We start from the raw sequence: 19,600 nt of genomic DNA on the forward strand, positions 1-19,600 counted from the left end.
CATTCTTTTCCCTCTCTTTTCACCTCCATGTAAGCGGTATTTTTTATTTTTTCCACCGTTTTGGTGAAAATCAAAAAAAAATGCAAAAGTGAATATTAATCTTGGACGGGATGTTAGATTCTGTTTAGACATAAAAATAAAAAAAAGCCGGCCTCCTGAATGAAATGAAAACATCCTATCTGAAATAAAAAAAACGAAAAAATATCAAAAAATCATGAGAGGGAATGAAACATTCCATAAAAAAACCCATTTAAAAAAATAAAACACACGAGACATAGAATCCAACATCCCGTCCGAAGTTCACAACTCAACCATTATCTCAATTGAAAATTTCACCTTCGTTTTGACCTGGAAAAATAGTCACTTTAGTATTCACTTTTGCATTGGGCAAAAATTTTGAACCATTTGAAGGTAAATAAAATTACAAACCCAACATAGTAACTTGCATTGGGAATGCTCTTAGAGCAAATTCCTATCCGAGACAAATGAAGCTTATTGGTCGTACACTAATTGGAACAGCTACTTCCACGTCCATTTTCTTTTTATATTTTTAACAAATGAAGGTAAGCAACTAACGTAAAGGATGATCTTGAACATCCTTTACTCAATCAGCATTTCGCTCTAGGCTCTCTAGATTCTAGAGTCTAGACTAGGTTGAAGAAACTTTGAAGATTGCGAGTATTGATTGAGGGTCAACTTTGGAAAACTCTAGAGAGGGCTGGGCTTTGATTTGCTGAGAGGCCCAGTAGCCTGCTGGGCGGGGCCTCTTTTTGCCCAATCGCTCCTCCAGTTTCTTATATTTATATACGGCCTCTTGTTCTGTTTTGAAAGACAGATAGATCTCAGATCTTGTCTTGTTACTCCAATCCTTCTTCTTTGCTATCAGGTTAGTCGAGGGATTTATCTTTTAATTAGAATGGTATTTCTATGCTATGCTTTTTCTGATTTATTGTTGTTTGTTTGTTCTTCTGATTCAGATCGGCCAAATTCTAATTTATCAATATGGTAACTGTTTTCTATTCATTATTATTATTTTTATTATCAATTGCATCCAAATCTTCATTCCTTTCAATAATAATGTGTATCTCAATAGGTGGTTCTCGCGGCTTCTATCATCACCAAATCGGGCAAAGGTCTCTCTCTCTCTCTCTCTCTTCCATTTCGTTTCAAATTTTCAATATTAATTAACACTGTAAAAAACAATTTTACAGCACTGGTTTCAAGGCAGTATGTCGACATGTCTCGTATAAGGATTGAAGGCTTACTTGCTGCATTCCCCAAGCTCGTTGGCATTGGCAAACAACATACTTATGTCGAGACTGAAAACGTTCGCTACGTCTACCAGCCTATTGAATCCCTCTACTTGCTTATTGTCACCAACAAACAAAGCAACATTCTTGATGATCTCGACACTCTCCGCCTGCTTTCCAAACTCGTATCCTTGTCCCTCCTCTATTTATTATATTAAATTCCAACACTTTATAAACTCTTTATTAATATTATTATAATCTGCCTTTGCCTATTTTTTTTTATAACTTAAACAGAGTTATTATTCCATTCTGTTAATTCCTTAAATCCCTACAGATTCCTGAGTATGCTCCTTCTTTAGATGAGGAGGGCATTGTTAAATCAGCTTTTGAGCTGATTTTTGCAGCTGACGAAGTCATCTCCCTTGGCCACAAAGAAAGTGTAACTGTTGCACAGGTTAAGCAGTATTGTGAGATGGAGAGTCATGAAGAAAAATTGCATAAACTGGTAATGCAGAGCAAGATCAATGAAACCAAGGATGTTATGAAGCGTAAAGCTAATGAGATTGACAAAAGCAAGGTACTTTTACTTTTCGGATATATAAATTTCTCCAAAACCACTTCTCTTCTCAAATTATAGACATCATATTTGCATATTATTTCGATAAAATCGTACCAAAACTGTATATCTATTCAGGTAGCATTTTAAAACGCAATTTTTTTCTGTATATCCACTCTTCTCATAGTCTTTTTTATTGTTAGTCAGCCAGTCCTCTTATGTTGGTTTCTTGAATGGTTTGCAGATTGATAAGAGTAGAGGCGATAAGGGAGGATTTTCGTCTCTGCAGTCTATGGGTTCAAGTAGAATTGAGAGTAGCTTCAGCGATATGAGTATATCCAGTAGTGGAGGTGGTTTTGGAAGTGGTCCCGGGTTTGGATTGAGTACTGATGTGGATACCTTTTCAACCAAATCTAAAGGTTTGTGGTTATTTATTTTGCAAAACCCACTCGGTCGGCAATGTTTTTTTAAGCTTCATTCTACGCTCTTTGTTTTTCAAGTTGCGGTTTTTGCTGAATGTAAATGAACCATTTGAATTCTGTTATGTGGCCTTCTTGCAGTCATCACTTACTGAAGTTTCTCTTTTTATTGATTGTTTTATAACTGTATTATCTGATTTAATGGTGGTTTTCTTTTGAGAATATATCATGCTTGTGTCATCTCGGTAATGACTTGGCCATGCATAAGTGCATATTTTGTTTAGATATATTAGTTGTAGTAGTAGATTCATTGTAACTCCACAATGTTCACAGGTCACTAGTCAAATGAATGGGATAACATGGTTTCTATGCCTAGTTTTACATTGCTTGCTAATGTTAACCAGATCATTGTTTCAGGTTTCTATAACATTAGCTAATCGATTAAAAAAAAAGAGTAACTTTTATTTTTGAACCATCAAATACAATGAAACTATTTATGTATCCCGTGTATCCCGGGAACACCAGCATATAACCTAAGAATGCAGAAGTATGATCTTAAAGGATTCAGTACTCACATCCTGTTCCTCTCAGAAGGTAAAAGTACTTAGCTCTGCATCTAAATCCCCCATGTAAGTGCCTTCTAGCTTAGTTGGTAAAACCTTTGGGTGATGATATCAGAGGTCTGGGGTTCGAACCCCGCTACACACTATTGAGTTACTGATCTCTTTAAAAACAGGCTTGCCCACACATTTCCCAAAAAAAAAAAAAAAATCCCCCATCCCCACGCCAATGGCATATCAACACTTGTTATTACCAATAAAACAATAATCTTACTAGTAATTTATTGATAATCTTAAGTTATATGTTTTCTTGTAGGCCGTCCACCTGCATCTGCTGCTGCACCTTCGAAAGGTGGCATGCAACTTGGTAAGACAAAAAGGAAAGACCAATTTTTGGAATCTTTGAAAGCTGAGGGTGAAGTGATCCTTGAGGATGTGCAACCTACTGCTAGCCAGTCAAAATCAGTTTCTGTACCAACTGACCCTGTCACGTTGACTGTTGAGGAAAAGCTCAATGTGACACTCAGAAGAGACGGTGGTTTAAATAACTTTGATGTTCAAGGTACCCTTTTGCTCCAGATTCTCAATCAGGAGGACGGGCTTATCCAAGTTCAGGTGTGTTCTCTATTTCCATAGTAATTGTCTAAAAAAGCCAATTCACATTTATTCTTGCTCTTATTTTTTTTATTTTTCCTCCTCTCTTTACTTAAACTAGAAATGACATAAATTAGACTTTGAATGCATAATAAAACTCTCAGATTTCCACATTGGTGGAAACAGGAATCGGTGTTTGGTTGCTGATTGAGTTTCACATGTGAAGCTATTGACTGCCCATGCCAACTATTTTTCTTTATCCAGAGTATTTGTCTCAAAATTGTTTCGTAAATTATTTTTTATCGGCCAAATGTCGTATATTGTTATAAATCAGTAAAAAGAGAAACGATGAGATCCTATATTTACAAGAAAGAAAAGGAATACAAATGCAAACAAAAATGTTCCTTAAATTATGTGCAGTGTGTTTTTGAGTGTGCGTGTGATAGCACTTAAGTACTTATTTCCTGTTGTGAAAAACTAAATGCATGGTATGTTTTCTAGTTGTAAATTGATTTCTTTCTCATTTTTGGCTGTGACCCAGTTAATAATTAATGTTAGTTAACATCCTTCATTAAATCGTTTCTTGTTCTTATTGCTTGGAGTACTACTATTCTATATTTTAATTTGTCTTACTGTGTCATTGATACAACTTGGTGCCTGATTTTATGGAAAATCTTGCGCATATACTGTTGGTTCAATCAATGTTTTCATTTTCAGGTTGAAAGCGGGGAGAATCCAGGCATTCTTTTCAAAACACACCCAAACATCAACAAGGATTTGTTTAATAATGAAAATATTCTAGGCCTTAAGGACCCAAATAGACCTTTTCCAACCGGTCAAAGTGGTGATGCCGGAGGTGTTGGACTTTTGAAGTGGAGAATGCAGAGTGTCGATGAGGCTATGGTGCCATTGACCAGTGGGTATTCTTTGAGAAAGTTGGTTTTTGGTAGACAATTCCAATATATGTTGTAGTTTACTAACACATTGATATATTTGCAGTCAACTGCTGGCCTTCTGATTCGAGAAATGAAACTTCCGTCAGCCTAGAGTATGAAGCCTCAGCGATGTTTGACCTGCGAAATGTCATAATCTCAATACCTCTTCCTGCACTCCGGGATGCACCGAATGTCAGACAGGTTGATGGGGAATGGAGGTGGGTGATAAAGTGATAATTAATTAATTAGTTATGCTTGCAACTAGTAGTTTTAACTATTTGTAGTTAGGACCTAGAACCCATGTAATAAGTGATAAAGTGTAAACTAATCATTAAGTATTCTTGCAACTTAGAGTGATAACTAACTTCAACTTGCAATGTTAACTGAAAAACAAGTTCGAACTTATACCCAAGTCCATCCCTACTCCTGCGTCTTCTCCACGCTTTTAATCGTACATTTACTATTGATTGCATCAGTGTATGTTTTGTAGATGTTACATTGCAAGTTGAAGTTAGTTTTACACTTTTAGCGTTTCATGTAAGTCGGGGTTAATGATTAGTTCAGAAGAGGGCATCTCTTTGTATGATTAACAATTATAAACTGTGAGCCACATTGAAGTCTAGAGTATCAGATCCCCTTCCACGCAATTTCCAGATAGCTTATGAGTAGGTTCTTTAGCTTGCGGAGTAACTTGTAGATTGTGAACAACTCAATGTGTTATTATCTGCCAATGCGATATCTTCCATTTCTGCAGTGGTTTTGATAGCTAAGTTTATATTTCCTTGAATGGCAGGTATGACTCGAGGAATTCCATCTTGGAGTGGTCGATACTTCTTATTGATAACACCAACCGCAGGTGAGTAGATGATGGATTTAGTATGTTATTTTATTCTATTTTATATTTTTATATATTTTATTTTATATTTTTTAAATATATGTATTCCTACCAATCGAGATCTCTAACAATCTCCTCTTGTAAACTGCTGACAGTGGGTCAATGGAGTTTGTCGTACCTCCAGTAGATTCTTCAGCATTTTTCCCAATTTCTGTCAGATTTACTGCTGCAAACACATTCAGTGACCTGAAGGTTTGTGAAGTTTGGATCCATATTTATATAATATTCATTACGCTGATGAAGTCTTGTGGATTTTCAGTATGATTTTGTATGATTTTGAATTAGACATTCATTTTGTGAGAATCATGAAGTTTGAATCTATGATATGTTTTCTTTACCTCGTTTTTGTCTCGTATGTTTCTGAATACTATACTATTTTAACGTCGTACATGTCGTAGCCACAATATCCCTTGTATTCTAGAATTTTTCATTTGCCTTGTAACTACACAATTTCGCTACACCTACCAAATCACATTGTATGTAATGTAGATTGAAGCGGCGGAAACAACACTTAATCAAAATCTACACTTTATAAAACCCTAAAAGTCTCACCTTTATTGATAATCACTCAATAATTCATAACACACATAAACACAACTAAAACAACCCCTGAAACCCTAACTATAAGCCCTCATTTATACTAACTGACAACAAAGCAAACCAATGAAAATATGTCACATGGCAAATAACTAAAAAAAATAAATCAACTAAAAGGGGGCCGCCTAATGCAACCCATGGGCTTGACTTGAACTCTATGTCTATATCAGGTATGTTTGCAAACTTTGTAATTTGACCAAGAGAAACCAACTATTAGAACCTTGTACAAAGCATGAATAAGGAGCCATAAGTGTGCAGCACAACCATAGATACACGATACACGCGAAGCTTATGCTTGGCTTACATCGTGTCCCAACTCACATTGATGGGGGGCTTATGCTTGAATTCGTGTTTCCAACGTTGTCTTGGGCTTTTGCTTTAATCAATTGCTTGTCTCCATTTCTTTGTTAGTATGAAACATTTGTGATCTTTATAGTGGGGAGTCGGTTCTGACTTCTGGTCCCCTAATGCAGTGCAGTATGTTGATAAGTCGTTTATGATGATACACACTAGCTAACACTCCACCCGGGTCTACATCATACATTTAGGTGTATATGCTATTTGAAATGCATTGATGTGATTTCTCTTGCAGGTTGTTAATATCTTGCCCCTGCAAGGCGGTTCCTCTCCCAAATTTTCTCAAAGAACACAGCTGGTTACGGAGAGTTATCAAGTGGTGTGATTTAGATTGTTGCAGTTGAGCAATGGGTTTAGAGTACATTACTGAGTGATTTTTACATTTCTCCGTTGACATGTGCGTTTTTTGTCATCTGCTGTGATTTTGTGAATGTATAATCCAACATGTGCGAATTTGTGTTTTGCTTATCATCCTTAGTCCTATACTCAATAATTTTGAGATATTATTTCCTTGCCAGGCGTTCATCATTTTGCAGTGCTTTCCTGGAGTAATGTGTTTCTCTTTATTTTACCTTGTGATCATCAATAAATCAATGGTGAGAGCATTGCAAATTGTGGGACGTTATAACGATTCTCTAAGCCTCTAACTGATCAGACCAAACGTGGTTGGATGCTCAGTTATGGTGCCATTGTTTAAAATATCATTATCATTATCGATATGGAGTTAGTATGTTATACTGATTGATGGAATTATGGTGCCATGCATTATCAACGATAATTAGTATGTTATACTGATTGATGGAATTGCTGCATAAAATTATAAAATTAGATTTATGTAGTAATTAGAACAAGGAAAATCGCACTCATGTACCCCATCAAAAGTTTGGGTCAATAATATAGAGCTTACGTCAGTGTTTAAGCTTTCTCTTGCAAGGAAAATGGAATTGGCAAAAAGTTAAAGTGAGGTTAGAAAAGTCGAACCAAATGTTTAGTGGCAGGTGCCATAGCATCTATCAATCGGCCAAATCGATAAAATCATTAAGTATTGTGTGGATGGGAAAATGCTGACTCTGTAATTTATCACTTGTAGTATTTAACGGCACTTATATTTACATTTCTACTCGGACTCGTTCAATAACTCCTTTGGTAGTCTATTTTATACCGGCTTCAAATCCTATTATCTCTTTCTAAACGTAAAATATAGAAACAAATTAATTATAAATAATTTATCTAATTAAATAGTTAATAAAATAAATAAATAAATAAACTTATCTATATTTCTACAAACAAATAAAAAAAATAATAAACTTTAACACCAAAAAAAAAATTGAATTGTTGGCCCCAAATGCGAAACAAATTATTATATTTTTTGACATTTATATACACTTTAAATTAATATAAACTAAACTAAAATAATAAAATGTAGAATTTTGTGAGAAGAAAAAAAGAGAAAATTGAAAATGAAGAAGGTGAACTTTTTGAGGTGCCCAATTTTTTTTTGTTTTTTTTGTAGGAATATAATAAAGTTTTTTGTTATTATTTAATTGGATAAGTTATTAATTGTTTATTTGTTTTTATATTTGTTTATTTATTTTTGAAAAGAGAAATATAATTTGAATGAGACATGCAGTCGTAGGAGTTTAAAAAGGATTTTAGCTCTACTTTTCTAAATAGATGTTTTGTTAGCCGGCCTTTTACCAAAAAAAAAAAAAGTAGAGTAAAAGGAGTGAGAGTGAGAGAGAGAAGAAACGCAATCAATCAATGGAGAACAAGCAGATAGTGCTCAAGGACTATGTGGTGGGGTACCCCAGAGAGGCGGACATGGAGCTGCGACGCTCCACCATCGAACCAAAGGTGGTGGAAGGGGGAGGAGTGGTACTGTTGAAGAATCTCTACCTGTCCTGCGATCCTTACATGAGAGGTCGAATGTCCAAGCCTCGTCCCGACACCCAATCTTACTCCAATTCCTTCGTCCCTGGATCCGTATGTCTCAATCTCAATCTTCTTCCCTCTGTTATTTTATGTGATCGAGTAAGGATTATTGTACTACCCAATATTTATTTTATTTTATAGCCGATAAATGGTTATGGTGTGTCTAAAGTGGTGGAGTCGGGACATAAAGATTATAAGGAGGGTGACTTGGTTTGGGGGATCACTGGATGGGAGCAGTTCACTCTGCTTCCCAATCCAAATCCTGCTGTTCTTACCAAAATCAAATATACTGACGTTCCTCTTTCCTACTACACTGGCATTCTAGGTACTAATATTCGAAATCACTCTCCATTTCGTGATTATAGAAATGAAATAAAGTATTTCTCTTGATTGTGTTGTTTATTATATAGGGATGCCGGGGCTTACAGCTTATGCTGGATTTCATGAGATATGCTCTCCCAAGAAAGGGGAAACCGTTTATGTTTCCGCTGCATCCGGGGCTGTTGGCCAACTTGTTGGTCAGTTTGCTAAGTTGATGGGTTGCTATGTTGTTGGAAGCGCTGGTACCACCGAAAAAGTAATCTGATATATAGGCACACACACTCTCTCTCTCAATGAACTATAGCATTTCAAGCCTATCTGTTGTTAAATTTTCGTTTTGTGCTCCTGTGGAACTCAGGTTGAACTCTTGAAGAACAAATTCGGCTTTGATGATGCTTTTAATTACAAAGAGGAGCAGGATTTAACAGCTGCTTTGAAAAGGTTTGTACAGAATATTTCCTTTGATAACACGACATCTGCTATATTATCTACCTTAACGCCTATAACATGATGAGTTTCAGTCCTTTATTAAGAGGAAAACTGAGGCAACTTTTGGTTTATATGTGCAATTTTCGAATACAACATTGTTTGGGGAAACAAATGTTTTAACTCACTAAGCAATTTTGAATTAACTGAATCTGTATGTCATGGATACATCATTTATCTTGAGTTTTGAATTTTTCCCCTTGAAGCCTGCTTATACGTATGTTGGTCGTTACTCTTACCAGATGTTTCCCTGAAGGCATAGACATCTACTTTGAGAACGTGGGGGGTCGCATGCTTGATGCAGTCCTTCTAAACATGAATGTCCATGGTAGGATTGCAGTCTGTGGTTTGATATCTCAATATAACCTCACCGAGCATGAAGGTGTACGCAACTTATTCTGCATTGTCACAAAGCGTATCAGAATGCAAGGGTTTATTGAACCTGAGTACAAGCATATGTATCCAGAGTTCCTCGAGTTGGTTGTACAGTATATCAGAGAAGGGAAGATAGTGTACATTGAAGATACTGCGGAAGGTCTGGAGGAGGCTCCGTCTGCTCTGATTGGACTCTTTTCAGGACGCAATGTCGGTAAACAGGTGGTTCGTATTGCAGATGAATGACTGAGATAGGTACATCACCTTGTAGTGAAATAAAGAAACAAAATTGTTTGTTCTGTTGTATTTGGGCTTTTCTAATAGTAAATAAGTAATTCGTGGATAAGTGAACCCATTCCTGTATTGCTATTTTCACTGCTTTACCTCCCTAAAACCCTGAGCAAATTATCGTTACCATCAAAACCTCTAGACACGGATCAGCAAGCAGGTGCACTCCAGTAATATTGTGTTTTTTTAGTTGACATATTTTCAGGTTTACTGCTGCCATCAAAATGACCTCTAAACACCTCTTGTTCAAAATCTAATGGATAAAAGGTTGATCAGCAAGATAATCCATTTAACGTACATCCAAGTAACTAAATTCAGTTTGGATGAATGTTTCAAGAAACTTTAAGAAAATATTGAGAACAATTGATGAAAATGATTGCTATACAGAAGTTTTCAGTGATGATAGTTTCAACTTTCAATGGCCATAAATATCGTTGGGCACATCAGTAGTTGGCTAGTTGCATATATATAAGAAAAGTTAAAAAACAGATATTAGTAGTATATGGGTTCACAACTGCACAAGACTCTAGAGGGACTTTTTACACAGTGAGTCAGTGACAGTGAGTCCCAAGTGGTAAGTCGTTGCTCTAAAACTCGGGGAATCAATATCGTGTTTGACCCGATCGTAGACAAAAAGCAAATCGAACGTCATTCGTATGTATGCATTTCATTTCTTCTCTTCTGTTTGTTTATTTTGCATACAGTGTTACAGTTTTGTTGCTGACGCTGGGCTTTGAATGTTCAAAACAAAGACTGCCCAGGTCGTTGGTGGTGGGGTCTCTATTATGTTTATTTACACATAAAAGTCGTCGTCTCGTCTTTGGTGACAAAAACTCCAAACTAAAACACGGAGGAGGAGTTTTCGTGTTCCCATTAATCCCCATTCAATCTGTAACTATATAAGGCGAGACGTTGAATTCATTATAATTTCCTCGCTCTAATTCTTCAGTCAACCAGGTACAAAATCTCTACTTTTTACACTTGTTGTTTCATATCTTCATCTCCTTATTTTTGTGTTTCTGTAAATCAGTGATTGATGGTTACCAACTGATTTAATAATCTCAAGTTATCCACTTTCAATTCCAATTAGTAATGAATTTATTCCATGCAATTGTTGCTCTTCTTTTGTGCTTCCTCTTGAGCTGTCGAGTTTGCCATGGTGGCGCTAGTGATATTTATTGCCTGAAAACCTTAAAAGACTCCCTGCAAGACCCCTTGAGTTACTTGAATTCTTCCTGGAACTTTAATAACCAAAGTGAGGGCTTCATCTGTAAGTTTACCGGGATTGATTGTTGGCATGACGATGAGAACAGAGTTCTTAACATCCGTCTCGCAGACATGGGCCTCAAAGGCGACTTCCCCAAGGGTCTCGAAAACTGTACGAGCTTGACTGGTTTAGATCTTTCTAGCAACCAGCTCTCTGGTCCCATTCCTTCCAACATTGGCCAACAAGTCCATTTTTTAACATCCTTGGATCTCTCCTCAAACAGTTTTACTGGTGAAATACCGTTGAGCCTCTCCAACTGCTCTTTTCTCAATGTTATTAAGCTCGACAACAACCGCTTGACAGGTCAAATCCCTCCACAACTCCGTAACCTCGACCGGCTCAAGACATTCACTGTTTCCAACAATCTCTTGTCTGGCCAGATTCCTTCTTTTAATATAACATTCCCACGAGAAAACTACGCAAATAATAGGGGACTTTGTGGAAAACCTTTGGAGGCCTGCACGGGACGCAACAAGAAACCTCCTACTACAGTTATCATTGGGTCAGCAGTTGCAGGGTTGATTGTTGCATCTTTACTTGTTAGCGGTGTTGTATTCTTCTATTCTAGTAAGGTGGTTAAGAAGAAGAAGGAAGAAGACCTAGAAGGAAACAAATGGGCCAAGAGCATCAAGGGAACCAAAGGCATCAAGGTCAGTTGATGCAACACTGTCTCCATTCTTTCGGTCTTTCTTCTCTTAGTTGAGCAACGTGTATTTTGCTTTCCTTTTTGTTACTTTTAGTAATAAGTACTATGCTAAGGATGATTGTTTTGTTTCCAGGTCTCGATGTTTGAGAAGACAATTTCCAAGATGAGATGGAGTGATCTCATGAAGGCTACAAACAATTTTCACAAAGATAACATAATTGGCTCTGGGTCGGATAGGACAGGAACAATGTACAAGGCAATGCTTCGAGATGGTTCTTATCTTATGGTGAAGAGGTTGCAAGACTCTCAACACTCTGAGGACCAATTTATGTCTGAAATGTCCACCCTGGGGAGTGTTAAACACCGTAACTTGGTTCCCCTCCTAGGTTTCTGCATTGCCAAGAAAGAAAGGCTTCTGGTGTATGAGCACATGCTAAATGGAACTATTTATGATCAATTAAGGCTGGTGCAAAGCGGGGCCAAAGGAATGGAATGGCCTCTGAGGCTCAGAATTGGGATAGGAGCAGCCAGAGGACTGGCCTGGCTCCATCATAACTGCAACCCACGCATTATTCATCGAAACATAAGTTCCAAATGCATATTGTTAGATGAGGAGTTTGAGCCCAAAATATCAGATTTCGGACTTGCAAGACTTATGAACCCGGTTGACACGCATTTGAGTACATTTGTAAATGGGGAGTTTGGGGATTTGGGTTACGTTGCTCCTGAATATGCCCGCACATTGGTAGCTACTCCAAAAGGTGATGTTTACAGCTTTGGAGTTGTACTTCTTGAGTTGGTTACTGGTCAGAGACCTACCCATGTAGCTAAAGGCACTGAGAGCTTCAACGGAAGTCTGGTGGACTGGATCACTCATCTCTCAAGCAAATCTCTTCTCCAAGATGCCATTGATGAAAGTTTGGCTGGCAACGGCTTTGATAATGAGCTTTTCCAGTTTCTTAGAGTTGCATGCAACTGTGTCTTGCCAGCAGCTCACAAGGAGAGACCAACAATGTTTGAAGTGTTCCAGCTGTTAAGAGCCATTGGGGAGAGATACAATTTCACGGCAAATGATGAGATTTTTGTCCCAATTGGCACAGATGATGCCGATTATGCAGATGAACTGATTGTTGCGAGATAAATAAAAAAAACCCATTATAAGGTACGGCAATGCAGAATAGACTGAGCTGTTACTATCAATATAGAGTGTATGTGATTGTAAAATTTCTTGATAAGTTTCATGTTAATTATCTCTACCATCTCTGGAACACAACTTGTACTGTTGTACATATTACATTGCGCTTAATATCAAGGAGTTGTCCTGAAATCTAGTTATGTTTCATTACGTATATGGCACTAACCATTGTTTCTTACTTCGTCATCCTGTCTTAAATGCGAGTCTTAACATTTATCAGTTATCTACATTAGGGATTTGATCAAGCCGAGGTTCTCTTTTTATCTGCTGCTTTATAACGTTTAATTTTTTTCAACATTTCAATAAATATACAGATTTGAAAAACATGTTTACAATCATCTGAGAAAAGAAAACAATCAAAAAGTGAACTCGTGGTAAAATGTAGCATTTGTGATCTGTGACTACTCCAATTCTCCCAGTTTTATACTTGAAATCTAGGACCATGTATATCACTGTTTAAGAAAAAAATGGTATGTTCGCGGCTAATCCAAAGTCTTGCACGTGAGTGAGGGAGCAGATAAGTTAGTGACAGGGAGGGAGTGGTTGTTGACTCGTAGCTGCATACCTACCTCCATTTTTGCTCTATTATTTCCTCTGTTGTGGTTTGGCGAGGCATTCATGCATACTTTCCTGGATAAAGAAGACTTGTTAGAAAATTTAGAAAGAGTGGCAGAGGGAACTATAATCTGAGAGGAGTCTTAGAAGAAGAAATGGCGAGTAAGGAAGAAGAAGTGATGAGCAACAAGCAGATAGTGTTGGGGGATTACATAACAGGATTCCCCAAAGAAAGCGACATGCCAGTCCATGACAGCTCCATTCCTCGCAAGGTTCCAGAGGGGTCCGAAGCAGTTCTTGTGAAGAACCTCTACTTATCTTGCGATCCTTACATGCGTACTCGAATGAGGAAGATCGCCGACGGAGACCACTATATCTCAGGCTTCACCCCTGGCTCGGTATGTTTTGTATGTTAAGCTCCAAAACCGGTTTCTTATGTTCGAGTCATGCATATGAAAAAACAAACATATAATACAAGTCAATTTGAAATAAAAATTCGTTTTGCTCTAGTATAGGAATGAAAATGGTTCGTGTGGAAAATCACAACATAAGATTTATGTACAGTAGGATTTTGTCTGAATCTTGCACAAAATTTGAGACTCCTGGCACACGATCCTATTCAGATGACTATGGATCTGAATATCAGGTAGAGTTTGATCAAACTTAAATTACTACTGTAGGTCTAGCGAATAAATATAAGTTTTCTTACGATGTATAGTAGTAGTGATAATATTTTGATTGGTTGATTGATTCGGAGGAGTTGAGATCTCAAACTAGCAGAATTAATACGTGTAGATAGATTGAACAGATGATGTGAGAGAGAAATCAATTGACAAGAAAACAAATATTTTGATTGGTTGATTGATTCGGAAGAGTTGAGATCTCAAATTAGCAGACTTAATACGTGTAGATAGATTGAACAGATGATAAGTGAGAGAAATCAATTGATAAGAAAACAAACAAGAATTAACCAACACACTTTTATATATTGAATTATCTATTGAATTCTATTTTGATAAACAAGACCCACTCACACCATTCTCTACTAAACAATAAATATAACTCATAAAACTCAAAGACTCCTCACTCTTATTCTCATTTTCCACGTGTTATTATTGGTTTTGTGTTTGTATTGATTTTGTGTTTGTATTGATTTGTAGTTATTGTGAATTGGTTTTAAAATAGGGCATGCAATTCGTTTTTTATTGATTTTTTATATATTGAAATGATCTAGAGAATTGCAAGAATATCTTACTAACATCTTATAGCTAATGTAATTCACTTTAGGAACGAATTTGTAATAAATGAAGAACATGTTATGCAGTGGCGGAGCCAGAAAATTGAGTGAGGGTGAGCCAACCCCAACCCAACAAAAAAAAAAAAAAAAAAACTCAATTTTTAAACTAATTATTCACAACTCTTATTTGAAATTATTATTTGTCACACCTAAATGAAAAAAAATCAAAACTAATGGTAGTGCAAATCTCTAGACCCATTAATGTTATTATGTACTAATGTCTAGATTTTTTTATGAATAATTTCAACAATTCTTGTGCATCTACATTTTTTATTTCCTAATTCTCTTAGGTGTTCTAGATATGATTAGGTTTTACTAACGTCACATAGAGTGATGCAATTGTTTAAAGAGGGGCTTTGTTTTGGTTGAAAGGGGTCGGGACTATATATAGAGATTATTCCAAGTTCTTCGAAATTATATAAATCTTGAAATTATTTTTACCGGATTGTGAGGTCATAAATAGTAATTTGGAACTTCAATCATCATCTCTAGAATTACAAGTCAATCATTAGGTCCAAATAGATAGTGTCTCGGATCAACTATCTATAGTGCGCATATCGAACTTTGGTTAACAAGTCATAGACATTTATCATGTGACTAATACAATTTAGATTTAAAGAGGCTTTAACATGAGCCATTACCAGTGAAAAGTTATAAAACATTTTAATTCGATCTTCCAAATTTTTACCGAGTTTGAACATGAGCCATTACCATTTGATTCTTAATTTGAGAAGTGCTCATAAACCGCTTAGTACTATGTTCTGAATTCCTTCTTGGACTTGTCTCACTAGCTTGTATCCTCTTCTCTTTTGCATGAGTACCATCCAAGAAAGGTGTAACCTGTTCTTCCTTATTAGCTACCTTATCATCATCTTTTTTCTTAGGCCTAAATGAGTGCTTCTTCCCAACCTTCATCTTTCTTAGTAATAGCATCTTTCTCCACCTCATAAACCTCTACAATTTCATCCCCTCAGTAACATGAATTGCATCCACGGTTTATATATATTTTATCCAAACTGGTTTCTTCTTCTTGTTTATCTACTTTAATCCGGTATTTTTTATGCATAAAAATTGGGATGCTTACATCTTGCATATGAAGTTGTTATCGTGAACATAGGTGTTCCAACTTCTTTACGATTTTCTATCCTTGTATCTCATCGATACAACTTCGTTACCTAGTTTGATGCTAATTGGAGTGGTAATGTCAATGAAAAACAATTTACATGTTTTGTTGCAATTATAGAATTCTAGTTTGTAAAAAAATAGTTAGTAGTTGAGATTTAATACCTTGACATAATTATTTGTTTTAAGAAAAACCATAAACCAAGTTAACATATCCATCGGTGAGAATATTAAGTTATTTACCCAACACGATAAGCCCGTGGGGACTCGCCCACTCATTGACACCAATAGTCCAAACACTAGGTCTCATGCTATTAAATACCATCACTATTTCCTTGTCTTTAACTTGGAAATAGGAAAACTATATATATTTTTTTTGGCCGAAAATTGAGGGTGAGCCAGGGCGTACCACTAAATATGGATTGTAACGTGGTTTCCTGAAATATCTTATGAGCATTTTCGCCTATTATGCCATAATAGATTTGATCTATTATTTGGACCTATTGATGTGTCAAAAGTTATAATTATTGATTTACATAGAGATACGTGTCCGTGTGTATTGCAATGCAAACCACCTTTATCGAAATAGTGGGTCGCAATAGTAGGTCTAAAAAATAGGTCCTTGTAGCACTACTCCTTTCCAATTGACTTAGGCTAAGTCTAATAGTGCGGCAAACCACCAAATATCACGGAAATTCTAATCCAATGTTGCGTCAAAATGCTAACCCGCCAACGCTATCGATATAAGTTTAATTTACCTATCTATAGCGCCACCTGTTTTAACGAGATAGCGTCAACTCTACACGCCAGTATAAGTGGGGGTAGAATAAATCTAAGCCACACGCCACATTGTGTGGTGGGTAGAATTTGTTTTTTTAAATCTTTTTTCCCACACAACTTTGGGAATGGCGGCTGGAGACTTGGGAATGGCGGAATGGCGGCTGGAGAGTGGAGAGTACCAAAAAAACAAAATTCCTTCCTATTCGCCATTGATACTGGCGGCTGTAAAAAAAAAACCATTGGTTTTGGAAACGCTAACCGGCTATATAGCGCACCAAACCGTTGTACTTACATCACCGGTTTGCCCAAGGAGAGCGATTAGCAATGGCTATGGAGAGCAAAGAAAATAAACAGATAGTTATGCTGGATTACAGCACCGGTTTGCCCAAGGAGAGCGATATGAGGGTCCACACCAGCACCACTCCCCTGAAGGTTCCAGAGGGATCCAATGTGCTTCTTGTAAAGAATCTCTACTTATCTTGCGACCCATACATGCGTACTCGCATGAAGAAGATTGCCGATTCTCATTATCCGGGCTTCGTCCCTGGTGAGGTCAGTTAATGAATACAGAGGCATATAAATGTTCTTCTACGATGAGGAACATTCACATTCCATTTACTCATCATATTCCTAAATTTTTATTTTTATTTTTGCTGGTAACAACAATAATGTAATGTAATGTTATGTGCACAGCCTCTAACTGGGTTGGGTGTGGTGAAAATATTGGATTCTGGACACCCTGATTTCAAGGAGGGCGACTTGGCATGGGGGATGACTGGCTGGGAGGAATATACACTCATTCACGACCCTCAGTCCCTAGTCAAGATCACTTACACTGATCTACCTCTTTCCTATTATACTGGAATTCTTGGTGAGTACTAAGTAGTGCTTCAATTATTTCATTCTTCCTATTACTCCTCCAAATATTATCTACTATAATCTCTCTACACTACATACAGAATTGTGCATACGAACTACAACCCAAAGCCAAACACTAGCTAGCTAGGAATTTGTTATAATTAGATGCTCTTTTAGTTTACCTTTATTGAACAAGGAAAATTTGAAATTCCTTTTGGTTGATATTTACGAAATGTGCTAGCTAGAGCCTAGTATTTGGATGAGAAGCATGAAGGGGCAGTCCTCTTTACTATTTAATAATAAAAATGTCACACCTGTTTATTATCCCAGTAAAGTGCTCCAGCAAAGCACTTTAAGCCATAGTGGTTCAGACGATACATGAGTTTTAATTTTATTTCGGTGTTATCTTTATTCTGAATTCATTTGCTTCATCTAACATTTATACATGTGTGCTTCAGAGGGAATGACTGGTTTGGCTGCTTATGTTGGTTTTTATGAGGTCTGCTCTCCTAAGAAAGGAGAACATGTGTTCGTCTCAGCAGCTTCTGGTGCCGTTGGCCAGCTTGTTGGACAATTTGCTAAGCTAATGGGTTGCCATGTTGTTGGAAGTGCTGGATCCAATGAAAAGGTGATTTAACCTGTAACAACAGAAATACATCTTTTGCTTTCTCGTAATTCCAAATATAAAGCTATCAAGTATCAACACTAATAAAAGTATGAAACACATCATCTAAAACTAACTGCTCCAGTTGAATATATGAAGCCATCACAGATGTCATTCAGAGTCTCCACATGTTATGACAGAGTTATAACCACCGCTAAGATATTTTCTTACCCCATTCACATAGGCAAAATTATGTACTAGATCACATTTTTTATTCTTCCTGGAGGATGCTCCTGATTGCCTTAGAAAATCGGTATTTTACTTTCTGAATAGAGTACCTAGAAGTGTGCATTATAACAGTTGTGGACCATTTAGTGCAAGAAACTCGTCCATGATAATTTATGTAATGCCCAGGAACAGATTTCCTGCTATACTTATACTAGGATCTCTATGTAATGCATTGCAACGATGTAGATTGTCGGTCATAGACTCTGGTCGAGATATCAAAGCTCCAAATTGACAGTGTTGATCTAAAACAAAATATAGTGGTCTTTGCTGATATTGATTTCCTTGTATGGAGTTTCTAGGTTGAACTGTTGAAAAATATGTTTGGGTTTGATGACGCTTTTAATTATAAAGAAGAGCCTGACTTGGCTGCAACTCTGAAGAGGTCAGTTATATTAGAATATAATATTGCAGGTTATATTGTTACTCATCTTTTTTAGGTTCTTTCCTCACAATGTTTTCTGTCTTTAGGATTACCTCTAAATGTAACTAGTCTTAGATGATTTCATTTGTCTAGAATGCATTACTGTATACAATTATTTTAGAACACATTGGAGAGAAACTTACAAATTTTGACTTTCTAATGTAACTCAGTGTTGATGGATGACTCTCAGGTACTTCCCCACAGGCATTGACATATATTTCGAGAATGTAGGGGGTAAAATGCTTGATGCGGTTCTGCTGAACATGAATGTCAATGGGCGTATTTCTGTGAGTGGAATGATTTCGCAGTACAATCTGGAAAAACCCGAAGGGGTGCACAACTTGTATTGCATCGTCACGAAAATCATACGTATGGAAGGGTTTGTCGTTTTCAATCATTATCACCTTTATCCCAAGTTTCTAGAATTGATGCGGCAATACATCAAAGAAGGGAAAATTTTTTATGTAGAAGATATAGCGGAAGGCCTTGAGAGTGGTCCTGCTGCTCTCATAGGACTTTTCACCGGGCGCAACTTAGGCAAACAGGTTGTTGTAGTTGCACACGACTAATTATCAGTTCTCACGTTTTGAATATTCACTAGGAAAATGCAAAGATCTAGACTGCTCTTGTTGTGTGGACTTCAGTATTAAGTGTTTTTTTTATCTTAAAGAAGTGCTTCTATTATTCTTTTCAACAAGTGAGAATCCTCCGTTTTTGTTGTAGCACATACCTATTTTTGTCTGGATTGCCATCTTTCTTGATTAATTAGCATGCTCTCCACAGGGGAATCTCCACTCACTGATCTCTATCCCAAGCAAGAAATGTTAGAGATTTAATTAATCAAGTGAGTTCTTGAATATTCTCGTGTTGGCTCCCTAAGACATTCCTCCTAAGGCACATTTTCAAGATCTTTGGTGATATGAAAGCTATTCTAATTCGAGGACTTGATTGTAATTTTAAATTACGGTTGTAATCTTTTTTTGGCTAGGTCTATTTCCTCAA

The 19,600-nt window shown here is 36.8% G+C and overlaps 4 protein-coding genes across 5 annotated transcripts; all 4 read left to right on the forward strand.

The window, feature by feature from the left end:
- The first annotated feature begins 795 nt into the window (after positions 1-795).
- LOC147473275 (clathrin adaptor complexes medium subunit family protein) lies at positions 796-6,673 on the forward strand. Its single transcript, XM_086587637.1, has 12 exons — positions 796-886; positions 978-1,005; positions 1,094-1,133; positions 1,212-1,435; positions 1,585-1,827; positions 2,051-2,225; positions 3,102-3,400; positions 4,097-4,295; positions 4,379-4,532; positions 5,108-5,170; positions 5,305-5,401; positions 6,399-6,673. Exons 2-12 carry the CDS (start codon positions 1,003-1,005, stop codon positions 6,486-6,488), a joined length of 1,587 nt encoding a protein of 528 aa, XP_086443763.1. The 5' UTR covers positions 796-886; positions 978-1,002; the 3' UTR covers positions 6,489-6,673.
- An 863-nt stretch (positions 6,674-7,536) lies between these two features.
- On the forward strand, positions 7,537-9,623 carry LOC147473276 (2-alkenal reductase (NADP(+)-dependent)-like). The gene is made up of 5 exons (XM_086587640.1): positions 7,537-8,146; positions 8,237-8,420; positions 8,506-8,672; positions 8,775-8,857; positions 9,145-9,623. The coding sequence occupies exons 1-5, from the start codon at positions 7,925-7,927 to the stop codon at positions 9,521-9,523; spliced, it is 1,035 nt and encodes a 344-aa protein (XP_086443766.1). The 5' UTR covers positions 7,537-7,924; the 3' UTR covers positions 9,524-9,623.
- A 492-nt stretch (positions 9,624-10,115) lies between these two features.
- Positions 10,116-12,805, forward strand: BIR1 (BAK1-interacting receptor-like kinase 1). Its single transcript, XM_086587636.1, has 2 exons — positions 10,116-11,482; positions 11,612-12,805. The coding sequence occupies exons 1-2, from the start codon at positions 10,658-10,660 to the stop codon at positions 12,617-12,619; spliced, it is 1,833 nt and encodes a 610-aa protein (XP_086443762.1). The 5' UTR covers positions 10,116-10,657; the 3' UTR covers positions 12,620-12,805.
- A 90-nt stretch (positions 12,806-12,895) lies between these two features.
- On the forward strand, positions 12,896-19,323 carry LOC147473278 (2-alkenal reductase (NADP(+)-dependent)-like). 2 transcript variants are annotated; one of them, XM_086587638.1, is made up of 5 exons: positions 12,896-13,626; positions 17,121-17,298; positions 17,744-17,913; positions 18,477-18,559; positions 18,789-19,323. In XM_086587638.1, the coding sequence occupies exons 1-5, from the start codon at positions 13,384-13,386 to the stop codon at positions 19,165-19,167; spliced, it is 1,053 nt and encodes a 350-aa protein (XP_086443764.1). In that variant the 5' UTR covers positions 12,896-13,383; the 3' UTR covers positions 19,168-19,323. The 2 variants fall into 2 exon arrangements, with proteins under 2 accessions (XP_086443764.1, XP_086443765.1); XM_086587639.1 differs by lacking the exon at positions 12,896-13,626 and adding an exon at positions 16,332-16,979.
- Positions 19,324-19,600: the final 277 nt, after the last annotated feature.

Source organism: Coptis chinensis, unplaced genomic scaffold (assembly GCF_015680905.1).
Source record: "Coptis chinensis isolate HL-2020 unplaced genomic scaffold, ASM1568090v1 utg2885_pilon_pilon, whole genome shotgun sequence".
NCBI lineage: Eukaryota > Viridiplantae > Streptophyta > Magnoliopsida > Ranunculales > Ranunculaceae > Coptis > Coptis chinensis.